Below are 18061 nucleotides of genomic sequence, written 5' to 3' on the forward strand. Positions count from 1 at the left end.
TGCACTCCGGTGTTGTTGCGGGCGTATTTTGCAGAAGTAGTTTTGAATTGGAAACAGTGCACTAAATGACGCGCAACATGCGCCGGCACATGTTGCGCGTCATGGGTCTGGAACTTGTCAGAATGGAAACGTAGCTTAACAGAAAAGGCTTTCACGATTTGTCTGAATATTAAAGTGATCTCTTTTTTCACACCCAAACATAAATAACTATTTTCAGATTTGAAAACGTAACAGGGGTGTAAGGGGTGACCTTCCACGTATTACATCCAATCCTCAACTTCATTCCATGTAGTACACCCTGGACTGCTCTTTGCAGACTAACGAGACTCTGGCGACTGGCCCTATGGCCAGTATAATTCTGTGTGTTCTCCTGCTTTCTGTCATGTGTGCTGAGTGCCTCTTTACAGCCTCAGCTTTTAACCTAAGTCAGAATATTTTAATATTTCAGTTATGCGACATTACAGTTATGTTATTTGTTATGGTAAGGGGCTGCACCCCGTATAACGTGGCGGGTTCAAAATAGCCTAAGTGCTGACGCACCCAAAATTTAAAAAAAAAAGTTACATGTAACTTTAAGAAATGCGTATAAATATTTTGCCATCGTTTATATTTATGTACATGTTGTTAATTTTCAAATATTGTGAAGAAATGCAGCAAAATGCTACGTATTTGATTACTAATGTGAGCCACTGTATATGTTATGTTTTTATTTCATGAACGATGTATGGTCAAACGTTACTTTTCAGAGCTCCATGGCGGAGTGGTTAGCACAGTGCAATACGATGCCACAGGTCCCGAGTTCGGATCCCAGCCTGTGCATTATTTTCTTTGTGGTGTCCTTTCATCAATTTTGTCATTTCCTCACCCATCCTCGTCTTCGCGATTAGCCAAAAGTGGCATAAAACCAAAGTTAAATATAACAAATAAAAATCAAACATTACTTGGCATGACAAGAATGGATAGGTTATTTTGAAGCTACTGTTATTAAAAGCAAATTGTATGTAGCTTTCCTAGACAGAAGTTTCACACACAGAAACTGATTGATTGGATAACGGCTGCGGATTCCTACTCGAGCAGAAAATATATATATTTCCATTTATTACTTACAACAATAGCAGACTGATTTTCTGCTAAATGAAAGAAAACGTGCATTCACAGTTACAAATTGACGTGTTGAATGAACTTAACTACAGATTTCTCTCACTCCAATTCTGATTAATCGAACAACACACCACAATGTGGGTCATTATATATTTCCAACTTACTCTCGAGTTCCTCAACTAAAAATAAATTGACTGCGAGACAAAAACTCCTCTCCGATAACACATTATATGCAGAGTATACGTAAGTTGAAATTCCATCATAATAATAATTTGAATTCTTCAAGTAGTACATATTTTCTTAACAAAATATGACGTTCCTCACTTCACAAGGATAGCATATACACTGTAGCCTATTTCACAAGAGTTTTTAGTTCGAGCTAGTCGTAGGCCTAATATGAATATAAACGTCACTTCATTACTTAGTTAAAAAAAAGTGCCAGGCAATCAGAATTCGAGGGTATGCCTGAAATTATTTGTAGTATCTCATGTATGAAGGGGGCTTTTTAAGTAAAATGAAGGATACATACCACATGCTTTGGTCAATTCAGAGTAGTAGAAACGTAATTATACTGCATGTTGCAACTGAAACTGTAGCCTCGAAGGCCGAAGTCGTTTAGTGATCCACTCATACACTCGGTACCAAACATTTCAAGTTCGAGTAGACATCTGGGCATGGCTGTTTTTTTTTGTAAGCATCCCTTCATAGATTTAATATGATCATCATTCATCTTCATCGTCGTGATTATCTACAAGTGGCAGAAAAGCGATATAAAACATGAATAATAAAAAAGTATAACAAACAAAAGAGGATAAAAGGATGAACTGAGTTAATGATAGGAAGTTTTATAAAATTACTGTTTCTTGAATAATCTTGTCCTTTGTTCCGATTGTATTTCTCAGTCACACGTTGCTCAATGTCCATGTCGACTGCCGTTCTTGCGTTCTTGAAAATTACTTTCTTGTCTGTCTATGCCCTTCTTTCAAATTTGGTAGGTAGGAGGGCGTTCTGTTTGTTTCTACACCAAAAAGTTTAATGCACCTCCTGTCCAAGAAGACAAGAATTACTGAAAGTAATTTTCAAAATTGTAAGCGGATGAGGGCCCTTGTAAATGATAAAATATACTGTCCTTTTATTCGCTTAGTTTTGAGAATCACTTTCCATACAATTCTTGCCTTCTTGAGAGTCCAATGGCCCTGTCTAGCCACAGACCAGTTGCACAAACGCGGTTTCGTTTGTTTCGTACAACAATTCCATCTAACATTTTGTTTCTACGTATTTTCTACTTGCCAAAAGTGCCTTTCATATCGCCCCAAGGCGTTGTCTACTCGGATGCTTCGTGATCGAAGGTCACGTGTACAAAGTTTCAGGATTCAGATTTTCCGATTTTGCATGGTGCTGCTGCTATCAGTTCGGTTCGCCTTCTCAAGGTCGCGCAACAAGCAATTATTTTTCGTCTTCCGATAGGAGAAAGCTTGCCTCTCGCTTAGGTGGACGAACGCGTGGCACGGATGATTTTTTGGCTCGACCATGGTTGGTCCTTTATGTTTCGTCCTTCAGCAACTCAATCTAAGCACGAATCATTCCCATCGCCAAACAACTGTAATTTTTTTTTTAAAAAATGATGTAACACATGTAAACAGAGAGAGAGAGAGAGAGAGAGAGAGAGAGAGAGAGAGAGAGAGAGAGAGAGAGAGAGATATAAACGTTTTCCCTCAACAATCGTATAAAGTGAACGTACATGTTAAAATTCATCTTGCATAAATAATCAAATTAGAACAAATTCACATAAAGCGATTAAGTATGCAGAAAAGAAATATATTTGTGATAAATACATAGTTAATAAGTAAATTCCAATAACCAGAACTTTTGTCACTCCGAATCTTGTTTACTGATGTTTTCAAACGCTTTGTTTTACAATTTAATTTTTTCACTGACATCCAGAACGAAAATACGTATTATAACTTAGTGACTTTCAAGGGGTCAAAGTACTGTAATGTTAGTATGCTGCCGATCATAATTATGAGGCTTCTTCAAAAACGCCTTTGATAACAGTATTTGCTATTCCTAACGGACATGTGTATCACTTTTTCGAAACAGACTTTTGTGGAGGAAAAGAATTGTAACGTTACAAAAGTAACGAGCACAATTATACGAGAGACCTATGTTATTGTCTCCGGAACACGGCATCGGACACGGTATTGCACATCGGAACGTCTGAATGATATCAGCTATAAATAACGTTGTTGCTTTGAAAAAAGGAGTGTAACGTTTTTTCAGTCGTGACCTCAATTAAGTTACTGGATAATTGTAACGTTACTATCACTTTCCACATACACTAAAGTTACTAGTCAATACGTGACGAATCTCTTTCTTACCCTGTAACGTTACTGGTTGCCGGCAATGGATGTAACGTTAAAGCGTCACCTAACGACCTACTGCTTTACAAATCAGTTATGGTTCGGTACCGTTATGCACACCTGTAACGTAATGTTTATATACCTGAGGTAACGTTTCTGTTCACGAAAAAAGTTATTCTGTTTCTGGTTGTAACATAACGGAAACCGTAATTAAAAATACCGTTCCATTTCGTTACGTTACGACTCCCTGCTCTTAGATTGCAGTACTTAATGATGATTGCCCTCTTGATGTCTGACCATAAGCGATCACCCTTACCTGAAACTTTTAAAACTAGGAACAAATTGCTAATTAACAGAGTAAATGCTGATACATTCCTTCAGATTTTAAAATTTAACAGTAACAACCTTCAATGAGCTTAACAGGTGGCAACTAAAAGCAGTTACGTATTTGTCTCTCCTACCCACATGTGAAAGTTCAGATTTTCACTGGATAAATCTTGATATTTTACCTTTTAGGAATCCATCATATTATTTTTTCCATTGTTAATTTCTTTGTGATTCATTATACACTCAAAAGTGAAACCTGCGGTTGTTCTTTACCTGCATTTTAAACTTTCTTATTTACAAACCAATTAAGGTTTGACTATATTTCTCTCTTTTGCCGGACCCTGTGGCCGAGTGGTTAGCACATCGCACTGCAATGCCAAGGGTCCCGGGTTCGAATCCCACTCAGACTTGGTTGTTTGTGAATGTCCATTCATCATTTCATCACTCATCCCCATCTTCGCAAATTAGCCAAGAGGCAGAAAACACGAAGTAAAATAAACTAAATCAAATGTCTGTGTTGCAACTGCAGTGTTGCTACCCTGAATATTGTCATAATTTGAAATTAATTTAATTTTGTAAGTTCTATTTCATTTCTTAATTAATTTACTCCCTACATATATACTAGCTGCAATGCATCCGTATTTAATTGCTCATTGTAGATATCTTTAAAATAATTTTCTTATTTGCAGGTTATTCTGAGGCCAGATCTGTGAATTTGTCTGCACCATTCTCATCAGACACTCTAAATTCAAGCTTAGAATTTGAAACTGGCATTGCAAAGAAAATAGTTCCTTCCAATCTTAAAACTGAAACTGAGAAGAGCAGTTTGGATAAATTTTCCATGAAGTCTGAAGCTGGGTCAACACAGAATGATGAACAAGTGGTTGACAAGACAACCTACTTTCGCACTGTTAGATTTAAAGTAGATGACACTCAAGGCGTGACAGATGTGCTGCCTCAGCCGCACCGGTTGGAATTTCACCCTGCTGAACAAGAAAGTCATAGTATCCCTATACCTCCATCTCCTATGAGAAGGCATACATTGAATCCCAACCTTGCATTTGCAAAAGCAGTTATAGAAGAAGAAGAAAGTCAAATAAGCCCAGAAAGTTCTTTCATGCAGAGTGGATTTGAGAAAAGGCCACTATTGAATGAAAGAGGGAGTGAATATGAGAGTGCAGGAAGGATGACAGATAAATGGGAAATTGATATGGAGAAGGAAATGCAGGAATTTGGGGTTATGTTTGACTCCATAACATTCTCTTCTTCCACTAAAGAAGGTAATAGAAGTCAATGCATTGACACTAAATTCAAGGAACCCCTGTCTGATGTGACTCCAGTTTCATCGACTGGAATATCAAAATGTAGGTCTAAAGGTGGATCCATGTTTATTAAGAGGGACAGCAGCCGGAGGGTCAGAGTCCCTATTGTGTTGGATGAGGAATCTGTACTGGAAGGTAAATCAGTCCAGGAACAGATATTTCCATCGCCACTCTCTTGGACCAAGAGTACACGTCTGCTGAAGCAAAAGACAAGTAAGTACATATTCCTATTCTCTTCTGTCATGCAATGACAGCAGTGCATGTAGCTTTGAACAGAACTATATGTATATCAAAGTTTAAGTACCAAAAAATATTATTTTTGACAAATTGAAAATTAAAAGTATAGGTGAATATTACTTTTCAACTTCAATACTGTTGTATGTGCTCAAAACATTTGAAATAAATGCTTGCATAACTGGCTGGTAACCAGAAGACCTGGTTGATTCATGCAACCAAGAAAGCTGTTTCCTCTTTCTTTGCCTGTTATAACCAAATTTATAGTGATAAGAACCTAATTTTTTTATTGCCCAAATAAGCATGCACAAAGGGATTGAAAATTTGGGAAATAGGCACTAAAATGAAGAAGGCATTCACTTTCAATATTGTGAATAATGAAAGGTCTCAAATGAATACTCTCGCATTCAAAATTCGATACAGTGACATTGCAGTTATACATTCTGTGATAGTATGTTTTTCTCATTAGTATGCTTTTTTCTGTCAGTCCCTGCCAATTTCCCTAAGGTTGTGTGCTATTATCCAGTATTTCAGTAATTCCAGTAATTTTCAGATATACAAACTATTGGCTGTGTGGAGACTCGAACATGTGAACAAAATGTCATTCTGAGTTTATAAGTAGGATGCCTCTCTCTTCTCTCTCACTCCCCCCCCCTCAACATGCTCTTCCTGGTTCGCTGAGTAGATACTCCCAGGCATGTTTCGTCTGGCTACTTCTTGCAAGTTTAAATTTCGAGAGACCTGTTAACATTTCCAGAGTTTGGAAGTAACTAGTTAGAAGTAACTCAGTTACAAGTTGTAACGTGATGGTTGCGTACGTAAAAACAACAATCAAAATTTAGGAAGACGCGCGAATAGTGAGTGGACCAATTTATTATACGTACGCTAAAAAAAAAAGGAAAACCAATCAGTTACAAAAGTCACGGTTTTATGAGGTTAATGACAAGTGTTAGCACTGTCACCTCAGTCTCTAACGAGAACCCTATTTAACGTAGTATTCAACCCAGATAAACGGGATAGGTTGAAACATACATTCAATGCAAAAATACATTCAAGTATTACTGGAAAAGTTAACTTTAAATCAACGAGTGAATATACCCACGAGTCCGTCTCCGAACAATTTGTTGCAATACAGTTTGATCAGCTTGCCCTACAAAATGCAATTTTTCTTTCTTTGGGAAAAGGTCGACATATACTGCAATGTTTAGTTTGAGACTCTTAGTCAAAATTTATTATGTTAATCCCGCAACCGAGATCGATTAGCATTCCAATCAACAAACATGTACATTGAACAATATTAACAATTTCTCCCATTTACTTCTCACAATAATGTTTCAAAAGATTCAACAATTGTTTTTACTACGAACGTCTATACATTAAATAGCAAGGGAGCAAAAAAAAGAGACAATCCTCAGAACACGCATGCATTCGTAACATTTAAATTTACAAGGTCAATCTTTAGCAGTATGTGAATCCTACACATTTCCTTTGTGACAAATTTCCCCCCCTTTATTACTTTGGTGCTTGCATTCCCTCCTTTTTTTTCTTTATCAACATATATGAGAGAATATTTTTATCCGTCCTTGTGCCAACCAACAATTATTTTAATTGTATTTCCCCATTCCCTGTGATACTTTATTAAATTCCGCTAGGACCTGCCTTGCTTACAAAAAAATTAAAGATTGAACGCCGCTTTTATTTCCCACAAGATCAATCACGACGAAGACTCATTTGGCCAGTAATGCATCATTATTTTATCCACCATTTGAGTTTTATGACATTCGTCACTCCTTCTTTCCAATATTTAAACTCATAACTCGGTTCGGAAAGGCATACATCTATCTCGCACACTTCACTGTCACTTATGCAAAAAGGTGGGTTGAAAAGTACTTACCTCAACAGTCGGAGAAAACTCGTCCTCGCTGACCTATTGAACTTCTTCAGTATGGAGTCAAATATGGATATGGCGCCTTCCCTTGGTAGTCTTCATACTCGTACACAATCCCGTGGGCTGCCACTCAATCTTGCTTCATCGTCAAGTCCCATTTGTAACTCCATGGTACTAGCAACGAATCGTGCACTGAAGAAAACGTTGACTAAGCTGTCCAAAGGTCAAAGTGAAGTCCGCTCACCGCATTCACTCCTTCCCAAAAGGTGCAGTTCTTCTACCTCTTTACTGCCAAGTGGTACAATAAAATGAGCCAGTTTTCATAGTAGTCCGAGTAGAAAAAGGAGAGTCCAATACTACGACGTGTAACTGACGGTAGATAGATAAGTCTCGTCCGGCGAGTCACTGTTCCTCTCTAAACACACGTCGTCTCTCCCATCTACTTCAAGGCGTGGTAGCTGGTTCGGGACTGCCAGCTGAATCAGGACTGCTGAGCTTCCTCGCTCGTAATCGCAGCACTAAAAAGGGCCAGTGGAGACCTCTAGCGGTCACTCGCTCAACCAACATGCAACAACACAGACGCAAGGTGTACCGACGATTTGAGGAGGAAATGTGAGGCTTTTCTACGCGGTACTTTAACGTAATACCTTTTATTACGATCTGCGCAGAAAAACGTCACAAACTCCCCCAACTAGCGAAAAAACAGTAAGTTGGCAAAAAGGCACATAACTATCCACAATTGAGCATATAATCCCTAGAGCACCCTAGATATATATTAGCAATTCCCCAAAGACATAAAATATATAAATATATATGTTAATTACCCACTTTTTTTTTTACCTTTTTGAATAACCATAAGAACCACATAATAAATAGGCCCACACATACAATGTGGTAATACATACAAAACAACTACCTAAAAATATGTCACGCAAAAACTCATTACATTTTGACTAGACCAGGTAATATCTGAAATATACATAATACTTGTAAGAAATTCAAACACAATGAATAATATAAGTAATAAATGCTATAAATATGATCGTAAAAAAAGATATGGATAAAACGATTGCAATGTAAAAAAAATGAGGATGAACAAACTTGATGAGAAAACAACAATGAACAATTACAGTGTGAAAATACATAACAGTCCTTTTACAAGGGATACGAGTACAGACGCCGGTAAAAAGGCAATAAATCAGGTTAGGCGTTCAAGTTGGCAGTACACTCAATAAAATAAAATATACCTGTTACATAGCACTTGTATTCGGAGGGGGGGGGGCTGATAATGAAGAAGAAGTCCAGGTATACACTGTCAGGAAGAGTATTTCCCCCAAAAAAAGGAGAGACGTTTAGCTATCTAATTATCATGCCAGGTGGGATATGTTGGCTTTCCCAATTGATGCGTCAATTCATCATTCCAGGGTGGTACACTCAATGTATAAGTTTCCTCATGAAACATGAAAATAAAGAAAAAAGGCAAATTAGAAGAGAGAAAATGGAAGAGAAAAAAAAGATATTAAAGAGGAGAGGAAACCTAAAAGGGAGGGGAAATACAATAAGAAATAGGAGCACCAATTACAATTTTGATTAAAACAGTCAATCCTAAATATACTCCAGAATTCGCAGTAAGTGATATACAATAAAGATTGTTAGCAAATAAAGTTAAAATTTACTTTAAATATGAATCAACTCTCCAAAGCAAAATATTACAAATAGATATAAGTTATATCATGTTGAAATACTGAACATAGAAAAACATATCTACACAAAAAATTGTATAAAGTATAAATCCTCAATAAACTCTTAATATTCTAAGACAATAAACAACCTTAATACAATACCAAATCATTATATTCAATACACCTGTTACATTCAAGGAACTGGGTCATGAGGGTTGTAATTATTCGGAGAGGGACGACGTCGGCAGTAAGAAGCGGAGTGTCCAGTTCTCCGGCAAAATTTACAGTACAAAGGGTGAGATTGGCGTGGAGGGCGATTTAAATTCTGCCCCCGGTTTGAGTGCGATAGCGAAACTATCTGAGTGTCCGATAATTCCACATCTGTTGAAGGTTCTTCCCGAATATGGTAAGGTTTAATATGTGAAATATGAACCTTCCGAAGGAAAACCTCAGTTTCGGGGTCGACTAAAAGAACAGTTACAGGACCCAAAAGCTTGAAAACTTTGGCAGGACCTGCCCAACGTTGTTGGAGTTTTGCAGTGACTTTCTGGAAGGCGTTACTCCCTGGGAAGATTTTATAGAGAACAAAATCTCCGACTTTAAAGGAGGAAGGTTGCCTTTTGGGATCATATCTATCACGTCGCGAAGTCCAAGCTTTTTGTAAGTGATGAAAAGCCTGAGCCCAGCATTTCGCATGGTCAGCAGAAGGAGGACCGGCCAATTCTGAATCAGATTGGAATTCCCAGAAAAAGTTCATAGGTCCGTCAATGTCCCGTCCAAACAATATTTGAGCAGGTGTGGTTTGAATACTATCTTGTACAGCTGTATTAAATGCAAAAGAAATTGCATTTAAATGAACATCCCATTTGGTGTGATCATCTGAATGATACGCTATCAAGGAGGTCTTTAAATTACGAATAAAGCGTTCGGCCAATGAAGGATTAGGATAGTAAGAGCTAGTATGAATATGCTTAACCCGAGACTCAAACAAAAAGGAATTAAAGTGACGAGATCGAAAATACGAAGCATTGTCTGACACCAATTCACAAGGAGCCCCAAACACAAGAAACAAAGACCGAAGCTTTTCCACTATCTGATTTGATGTGGGCCCCCGAAGAGGATAAAGAGAAACCCACTTGGAAAATGCATCCACGACCACCAGAATATAGGAATGACCTTTGGACGAATGTACCAAAGGACCGACAAGATCAATATACAATTGTCGCCAAGGGTGTTTTATGATCTCGGATGACAGAAAACCGGGAGGCTTACGTATGGCTAATTTTGCTTTTTGACAAGTGTCACAAGACTTAACATAGGCTTTGATATCTTGGATACATGATGGCCACCAAAATACGGACATTATTTTCTTGGTACACTTTTGAATACCTAAATGTGAACCACCCACAGGTGTATCGTGATAATAACGGCAAATCAGGTGTTGAAGGGTATGGGGAACGACAACTAAAGAGACCTTAGAACGTGGGGGTTGCCATACAAGTAAGTCATGATAAAGAGCATAATGTTTATAAGTTTGCCCGGCATGTAATTGCTGTACTATTGGAAGTAAAGTAGAATCTTTTTGTTGGAGATCAAGAATGTCTGATTTACTAAAAGGAATAATTTGGAATTTTGGTGCAACGCATGCAAGGGAGGTAACAGGTAAAGGAGAAACCTGGAACTCTTCAGGTGAGTACATTCTTGATAGACAATCAGCAACCGGATTAAGTCGAGAGGCGATATGCTCGACGGAGTAAGAAAAGCGAGACAAGTAAAGCAACCAACGACCAAATTTGCCGTATTGTTCAGGATGGCATAAATCCAAGAGAGTGCCTGGTTATCAGTCTGATGAGTGAAATGTTTCTCGGTTAAATAGGTCTCAAACTTTTTAAATCCATAAACGATAGCGCAACATTCGGCCTCGTATATGGATTGTCGACGTTCATTGTCCGTACGTTTGCGAGAAGCAAAGGCGATAGGGCGTAATGACCCATCGGTCATACGTTGGTTCAGGGTAGCCCCCAGAACCAAGCCTGAAGCATCGCATTGCAAGACAAACTCTTTAGAGAAATCCAGCAAAGCTAAAACCGTATGCTTAAGAAAAACCTGCTTAAGATGATCAAATTGTTGTTGATCACTCTCAGACCACATAAATGTAAGACCCTTTTTCTTTTTATCTGTTAAAAAGGAGGTAAGCTCAGAATACGATGGTATAAAGCGGGAGTAGTACCCCAATAATCCCAAAACACGCTGGACAGCTTTGACGTTCTTAGTGGGGGGCATATCCTGAATCGCAGAGATACGGTCGGGGTCTAAAACAAGTTGCCCCTCACGTAAAATATATCCCAGGTAATTGACCTCAGTTTGCATCCATTTGGATTTGACTGGATTTACAGTTAACCCGGCTTCTCGAAATGCCTGAAGAACCAATTTAAGATGAGTCAAGTGAGTTTCCTCATCTGGACTAAAGATCAAAACGTCATCAGCATAGTTAACCAGGAATTTGTATTTAAAAGGACCCAAGATTTTATCCAAAGCACGTGTCAATAGTTGAGTACCGAGATTAATACCAAATGGAACCCTGGTATACCGGTATTGACCAAAGGAGGTGACAAAATCCGTTAAGTCTTTACTAGGCTCGTCTAACCTTATCTGGTGAAAACTTTTGCAGAGATCCAAGCAGGAGAATACTCTAGCAGATTGTAAATGTTGAAAGATCAAATCGATACGGCTTTGCGGGAAATTGTCGTAGGCAATAATTCGATTTAAATGCTTATAACTGCATATGAGGCGATGACCGCCGTCCTTCTTATCGACGAGGAAACAAGGGGATGCATAAGGGGAAGCGCACTCCTCTATAATGTTCTGGTCCATCAACTCCTGAATTTGCTGACGTAAAATATTTGTTTGTGTTGGGTTTAACTGGAATGGTTTTGAACGAAAAGGGACATTAGTAATTAAAGGAATGGAAACAGGTTCCAGCGTACAACTACCAACATGTTCTGTAACCACATCATCATATTCCTGTAATAAACTGGTAATGTTGGTGGACAAATTATTGGCATGAGGGAGACTGTCGTCCTCATTAAGTTGTACCTGATGTTTCGTTGCATGAGGTACGGAAGAGGCGAAAGGAATTAAATCATTGGAATAGGGAAAGGAAACAACTAAATGTTCAAAAGAAACAGTACCCTTAGAATGTGAAAAAAAATCTGAGCCGAGAATAACCGGAAAGGGTAAAGTTTCGGAAATCCAAAAGATCCATTTCCAGGACAAACTCTGTAACTTCAATGTCAAAACCACACGTGAGTCAAGGTATATAGATTGACTATTGACTGTTTGTAACGTACGAGTAGTATCTTTAAGAATAGCTGGCTTGGGACGTAAGCTGGCTAAAAATCCCCTCACAATTAATGACACAGAACTTCCCGAATCTACAAGAAGACGACTCGGTGTAGAATTCAAAGTGGCATGTATAATCGGCACTGCTTTTTCAATAATCGTCAAGGGGTGTTCTATATGAGTTATAGTCGTGGTTTCCGATGATGAAAGTTGTTCCGTACCCAAATGAGAGGGCTTATTATTCGATAAGTTATTATTATGCTGTGGAACAACATTAAAAGGTAAATCCTCGGGTTTCTCTAGACTGTCCAAGGAAGAGGAAGGAGGAGAAAATACAGGCAAAGTTGGCAGGGGATGTGCTACAGGTACAAGCGCCTGTGGGGGAGGAGAATCGATTAGATGTAATTTACGTTCATCCACTTGCTGCTCCACACGGCGTAATTCCATAGGCCATATTTCCCTAGACAAACAGATGAAATTGGAAATTGAAGTCGGTCGATTGAAACCCATTAAATGCAAACGAGTAGTATCCTGTAAACTCAGCAACGCAAATTCCAAGAGACTAGGTTCAGACCAATCAATCGGTAATACATGATAAGCGTCGTAAATGTCATTTAAATAGGTGGAAAGAAATTCATCTGTTCTTTGAGGACGAATTAGGTATTTATCGAGCAACATTTGCATTTTTGGAAAAGGAACTAGGCGATACCAGATAACGCATATAAACATCGGCCATGGAAATTTCTCAATGAGGGAATCGTACCAAGTTTCTCGAAGTAGTCCCTTTGTCGATGCCAATGCCATCAACAATAATGATTCTAAATCTAAAAGATTTAATTTAAAGGTTTTGTAAAGGGTTAGCAAAAAATGAAACAACTGGTCGGGATCAGAACCATCCGTATGCGGTAACGCCTGTAAAAGATCTATTGCTGCTGAATATCTAATGTGATTTGTAATATGTGAATAGTCTGGAGGTAACAAAAGTTCTCTGGGTGTACGAAGGTTTGGAGTCTGCAAAAAGGGTGAAGCTTGTATGTTTACGGGTGGGAAGGGAAAAGGTGGCGACCCATGCAAATGGCCGTGAAGGGGAACAGACATTATGCAGACCGCTTGGTGAGGATACCCCGAATGTCCAAAAATAAATAACCAGAACAAAAGGGAAACCTGTACTATCATAGATACAAGGAAATTGCAGAAGTACAACATAAAGATATGCAGTAGTAGAATTATAATCAATTTACAAAAAATTTCTATGATGACAACTATCTCCCAAAAAATTTTGCAATCCTGTATTCCTAAAAGGGGTAAAGGTGAAATCAAAAAAAAATTTTTCAGGAAAGAAAAAAAATTATGAAGGGGGTTGTTGTAACGCTAATACTACCAACAATTGTAATATAAGGCGAATTTTTTTTTTTATATTTCTACTATAATATTAATCTGACCAGCTCTGCTTCCAGGAACTTTGTAACGTGATAGTTGCGTATGTAAAAACAACAATCAAAATTTAGGAAGACGCGCGAATAGTGAGTGGACCAATTTATTATACGTACGCTAAAAAAAAAAAGGAAAACCAATCAGTTACAAAAGTCACGGTTTTATGAGGTTAATGACAAGTGTTAGCACTGTCACCTCAGTCTCTAACGAGAACCCTATTTAACGTAGTATTCAACCCGGATAAACGGGATAGGTTGAAACATACATTCAATGCAAAAATACGTTCAAGTATTACTGGAAAAGTTAACTTTAAATCAACGAGTGAATATACCCACGAGTCCATCTCCGAACAATTTGTTGCAATACAGTTTGATCAGCTTGCCCTACAAAATGCAATTTTTCTTTCTTTGGGAAAAGGTCGACATATACTGCAATGTTTAGTTTGAGACTCTTAGTCAAAATTTATTATGTTAATCCCGCAACCGAGATCGATTAGCATTCCAATCAACAAACATGTACATTGAACAATATTAACAATTTCTCCCATTTACTTCTCACAATAATGTTTCAAAAGATTCAACAATTGTTTTTACTACGAACGTCTATACATTAAATAGCAAGGGAGCAAAAAAAAGAGACAATCCTCAGAACACGCATGCATTCGTAACATTTAAATTTACAAGGTCAATCTTTAGCAGTATGTGAATCCTACACATTTCCTTTGTGACAAATTTCCCCCCCTTTATTACTTTGGTGCTCGCATTCCTTCCTTTTTTTTTCTTTATCAACATATATGAGAGAATATTTTTATCCGTCCTTGTGCCAACCAACAATTATTTTAATTGTATTTCCCCATTCCCTGTGATACTTTATTAAATTCCGCTAGGACCTGCCTTGCTTACAAAAAAATTAAAGATTGAACGCCGCTTTTATTTCCCACAAGATCAATCACGACGAAGACTCATTTGGCCAGTAATGCATCATTATTTTATCCACCATTTGAGTTTTATGACATTCGTCACTCCTTCTTTCCAATATTTAAACTCATAACTCGGTTCGGAAAGGCATACATCTATCTCGCACACTTCACTGTCACTTATGCAAAAAGGTGGGTTGAAAAGTACATACCTCAACAGTCGGGGAAAACTCGTCCTCGCTGACCTATTGAACTTCTTCAGTATGGAGTCAAATATGGATATGGTGCCTTCCCTTGGTAGTCTTCATACTCGTACACAATCCCGTGGGCTGCCACTCAATCTTGCTTCATCGTCAAGTCCCATTTGTAACTCCATGGTACTAGCAACGAATCGTGCACTGAAGAAAACGTTGACTAAGCTGTCCAAAGGTCAAAGTGAAGTCCGCTCACCGCATTCACTCCTTCCCAAAAGGTGCAGTTCTTCTACCTCTTTACTGCCAAGCGGTACAATAAAATGAGCCAGTTTTCATAGTAGTCCGAGTAGAAAAAGGAGAGTCCAATACTACGACGTGTAACTGACGGTAGATAGATAAGTCTCGTCCGGCGAGTCACTGTTCCTCTCTAAACACACGTCGTCTCTCCCATCTACTTCAAGGCGCGGTAGCTGGTTCGGGACTGCCAGCTGAATCAGGACTGCTGAGCTTCCTCGCTCGTAATCGCAGCACTAAAAAAGGGCCAGTGGAGACCTCTAGCGGTCACTCGCTCAACCAACATGCAACAACACAGACGCAAGGTGTACCGACGATTTGAGGAGGAAATGTGAGGCTTTTCTACGCGGTACTTTAACGTAATACCTTTTATTACGATCCGCGCAGAAAAACGTCACAAAGTAACAGTTACTTTTTTGAACAAATGTAACTGTAACTAGTTACTTTTATAAACATGTAGCTGTTAACTGTAACAGAGTTACTTTTTTCAGCAAAAGTAACATTTCAACAGTTACTTTTACATTTACTTTAACAGTTACTTTATGACACTTAAATTGTTATTGTGTCATAAATTATAGACGGTTTGGTTATTTTTTTCCTTTTCACCATTGATTTGTCACATTTTCCTGTCAGACAGTTGGAAGCTGTATTTTACAAACACAGTAGTAGCCTCAAGCGATACCCTATTCCTGGAACTGTCCAAGTCGCGAACATCAAGGCATCACCCCTGAAGTGATGGCCAAGGACAACATCCCCTTCCCTTTTCTCTATCCATGGAATTTGTCTCAACATTACATCACAACGAATGTGAAAGTTGTCACGTGACTCGGATCTAATCCTCACTGCAGAACTTCTGTATTTGAATGAATGAGTGGAACAATAATAGTGCATGGAAGATATCCTTCACGGAATTCTTGTCGTGAGCGCAATAGTCCTTTATGAACTCATTCTCTAAGAACAGTGTGGCAATTGCAACACTCGTGTGGCGAACCAATGAAGATGATGAACCTAGCCTAACCAACACACATGCATGTTTATGTAATTGTCTCTGGGAGGACTGGAGGGCTAAGTTTAAAATATCATTCTCAACTTCATTGATAATGTATAATTACAGGCTACTCAGTCCTCAGGCACTTGAAATTCATTTCTCTCTCTGTAACACTCTCTACACGCATACCCTCCCTTGAAAATATAATTTCATAGCATCAAAGTTCTTGAACATTTCAAACACACACACCATGTCTCAGGTTCAAATTTCACCTGGGCATGGGTGTTCTTCGTGAGTGTCCCTTCATTAATTTTTTCATATTTATCCTCGTCATCATGATTAGTCAAAATGGCAGGAAAGCTACGTAAACAGGATGGCTACTCACCGGGAATTCCTTGAATTCTGGGAATTCTGCGTGAATTATTGGCTCTGGGAATTATGCATGAATTCTGCTTGAATTTTTCTCCGTAGACGTGAAAAATTGCAACTTTTATTAATCCAAATCCTATTGAATTTATACATATTGATAAATGCCCTGAGGCGACATTTTCACAGTTGAGTTTTTTATTTTTATCGAGGAAGGAAAGTAATGTGTGAAAAATAAAACAGAATTCTCTCGATCTGTTTACTTTGTTAGTGTCCTTTGTAGAGCAATCCGACAGATGGGAGATTATTGCAAGATTCTGAGGAAAGATGGATGGCTTATTTTACACTCATTCCTAAACTAATATTGTCTACCCTGAGTTGGCAAATTCTTTGTAATTTACCCTCCCCTATAGCCAACATGGCAAATATTGGAGAAGAAGGGAAAGGTTTTCACAAGCAAGTCCTCCCTCTCTCTCTCCTGCCCATCTACTATGAAGAATTCTGTGAAAGTGTGGTAAAGAAGTGTGAATAGTGATTAAGCCCTGTTGTCAATTTTCCTCATGTCTTTTTGTGGAAGGGGGAGAACACAGACACGGCAGTCACACTTTTAGTGTGTTCAAACCCTAGAGCAATCAGCATTTAGTGACTATCTGTTTCTCAATAGTTCTGTTGTTCCCCAATCGTAAAGCAGAAGGCTCCGTGGATTTCTACGTGATGGGGGATGTAAGAAGTGCCTTTTTTCCCTTACTCCATCAAGGAAGGTGTGAGGAATGCAAATTGTGTGCCCCCCACACTCAGCAATGACTCTTCTCTTCCTCCTCTTGCATGAAAATTTTACTCCTTAGGAGTTCAAGGTCACATGGTGAATGAATGAGACTGGGGTGAAGAGGAGGAAGATGGGAGGGAGAGATCGCCTAGCCTACAGAACAGGCTTTTGAAAAATTTTATGACATCAGCAGGGCTTGCGAAATTAGAGTTATCACAAAAATTAGTTAGAGATAAACATCCTATTGTTTAACATTGTCTTTTGCCAAGACCTGAATGGCTGAATGGATAAAGTGGGTAAACCTTGCTTCACTCCCCCCTTTTTGCCTTTACTGTCTATTTCTCATGCTTTTGTGGATTTATATTAATGATGTAGGACAAGTTAGTGCAGCATGGAAAACTTTAGTGTGTTTGTATAATACTCCTTTTCTTTCTTGTGTACCTAATTTTACCATTTTAATTGCCTTTCAATAATATGCTTTTCTCAGTTATACGTTTTTCTCCTTCTGTCCTCCATATAACATGTAACTGGGATTTCACTGTACTTCCATAACATTAATGGCTATAATTTCATAATGCATGCGAAGGATTTTGTATAATACTTGTGTAATTTTTTATTTAATGGAAGCAGTATTGTTTATTTATTCATTTTCGAAACAAGATATTTAATAATTTCCTGTTCTAACCTCAAATAATAGATGAAAAATATTGTGTATTGCAACAATTGCTCAGCATTCATGATGACATTCCTCTTGTATTCATACATACCAAAAAAAAAAATGTCAAACTGACAAGACATTAGGCTCTAAATATGATTTTTCAGAAGGGGTTTGTGAATGATTGTGCAA

General features: G+C 38.3%; 1 protein-coding gene across 2 annotated transcripts in view; it reads left to right on the forward strand.

Moving 5' to 3' along the window:
* Positions 1–18061, forward strand: part of LOC145984486 (uncharacterized) — a 179034-nt gene that overhangs the window by 63745 nt on the left and 97228 nt on the right. For both annotated transcript variants that reach the window (XM_083118142.1, XM_083118143.1), the window contains exon 6: positions 4478–5323. In XM_083118142.1, the coding sequence (XP_082974268.1) occupies positions 4478–5323 (846 nt within the window). The remainder of the gene's footprint in view (positions 1–4477; positions 5324–18061) is intronic.

This window comes from Lepisma saccharinum, chromosome 2, assembly GCF_977018435.1.
Source record: "Lepisma saccharinum chromosome 2, izLepSacc3.1, whole genome shotgun sequence".
Lineage (NCBI taxonomy): Eukaryota > Metazoa > Arthropoda > Insecta > Zygentoma > Lepismatidae > Lepisma > Lepisma saccharinum.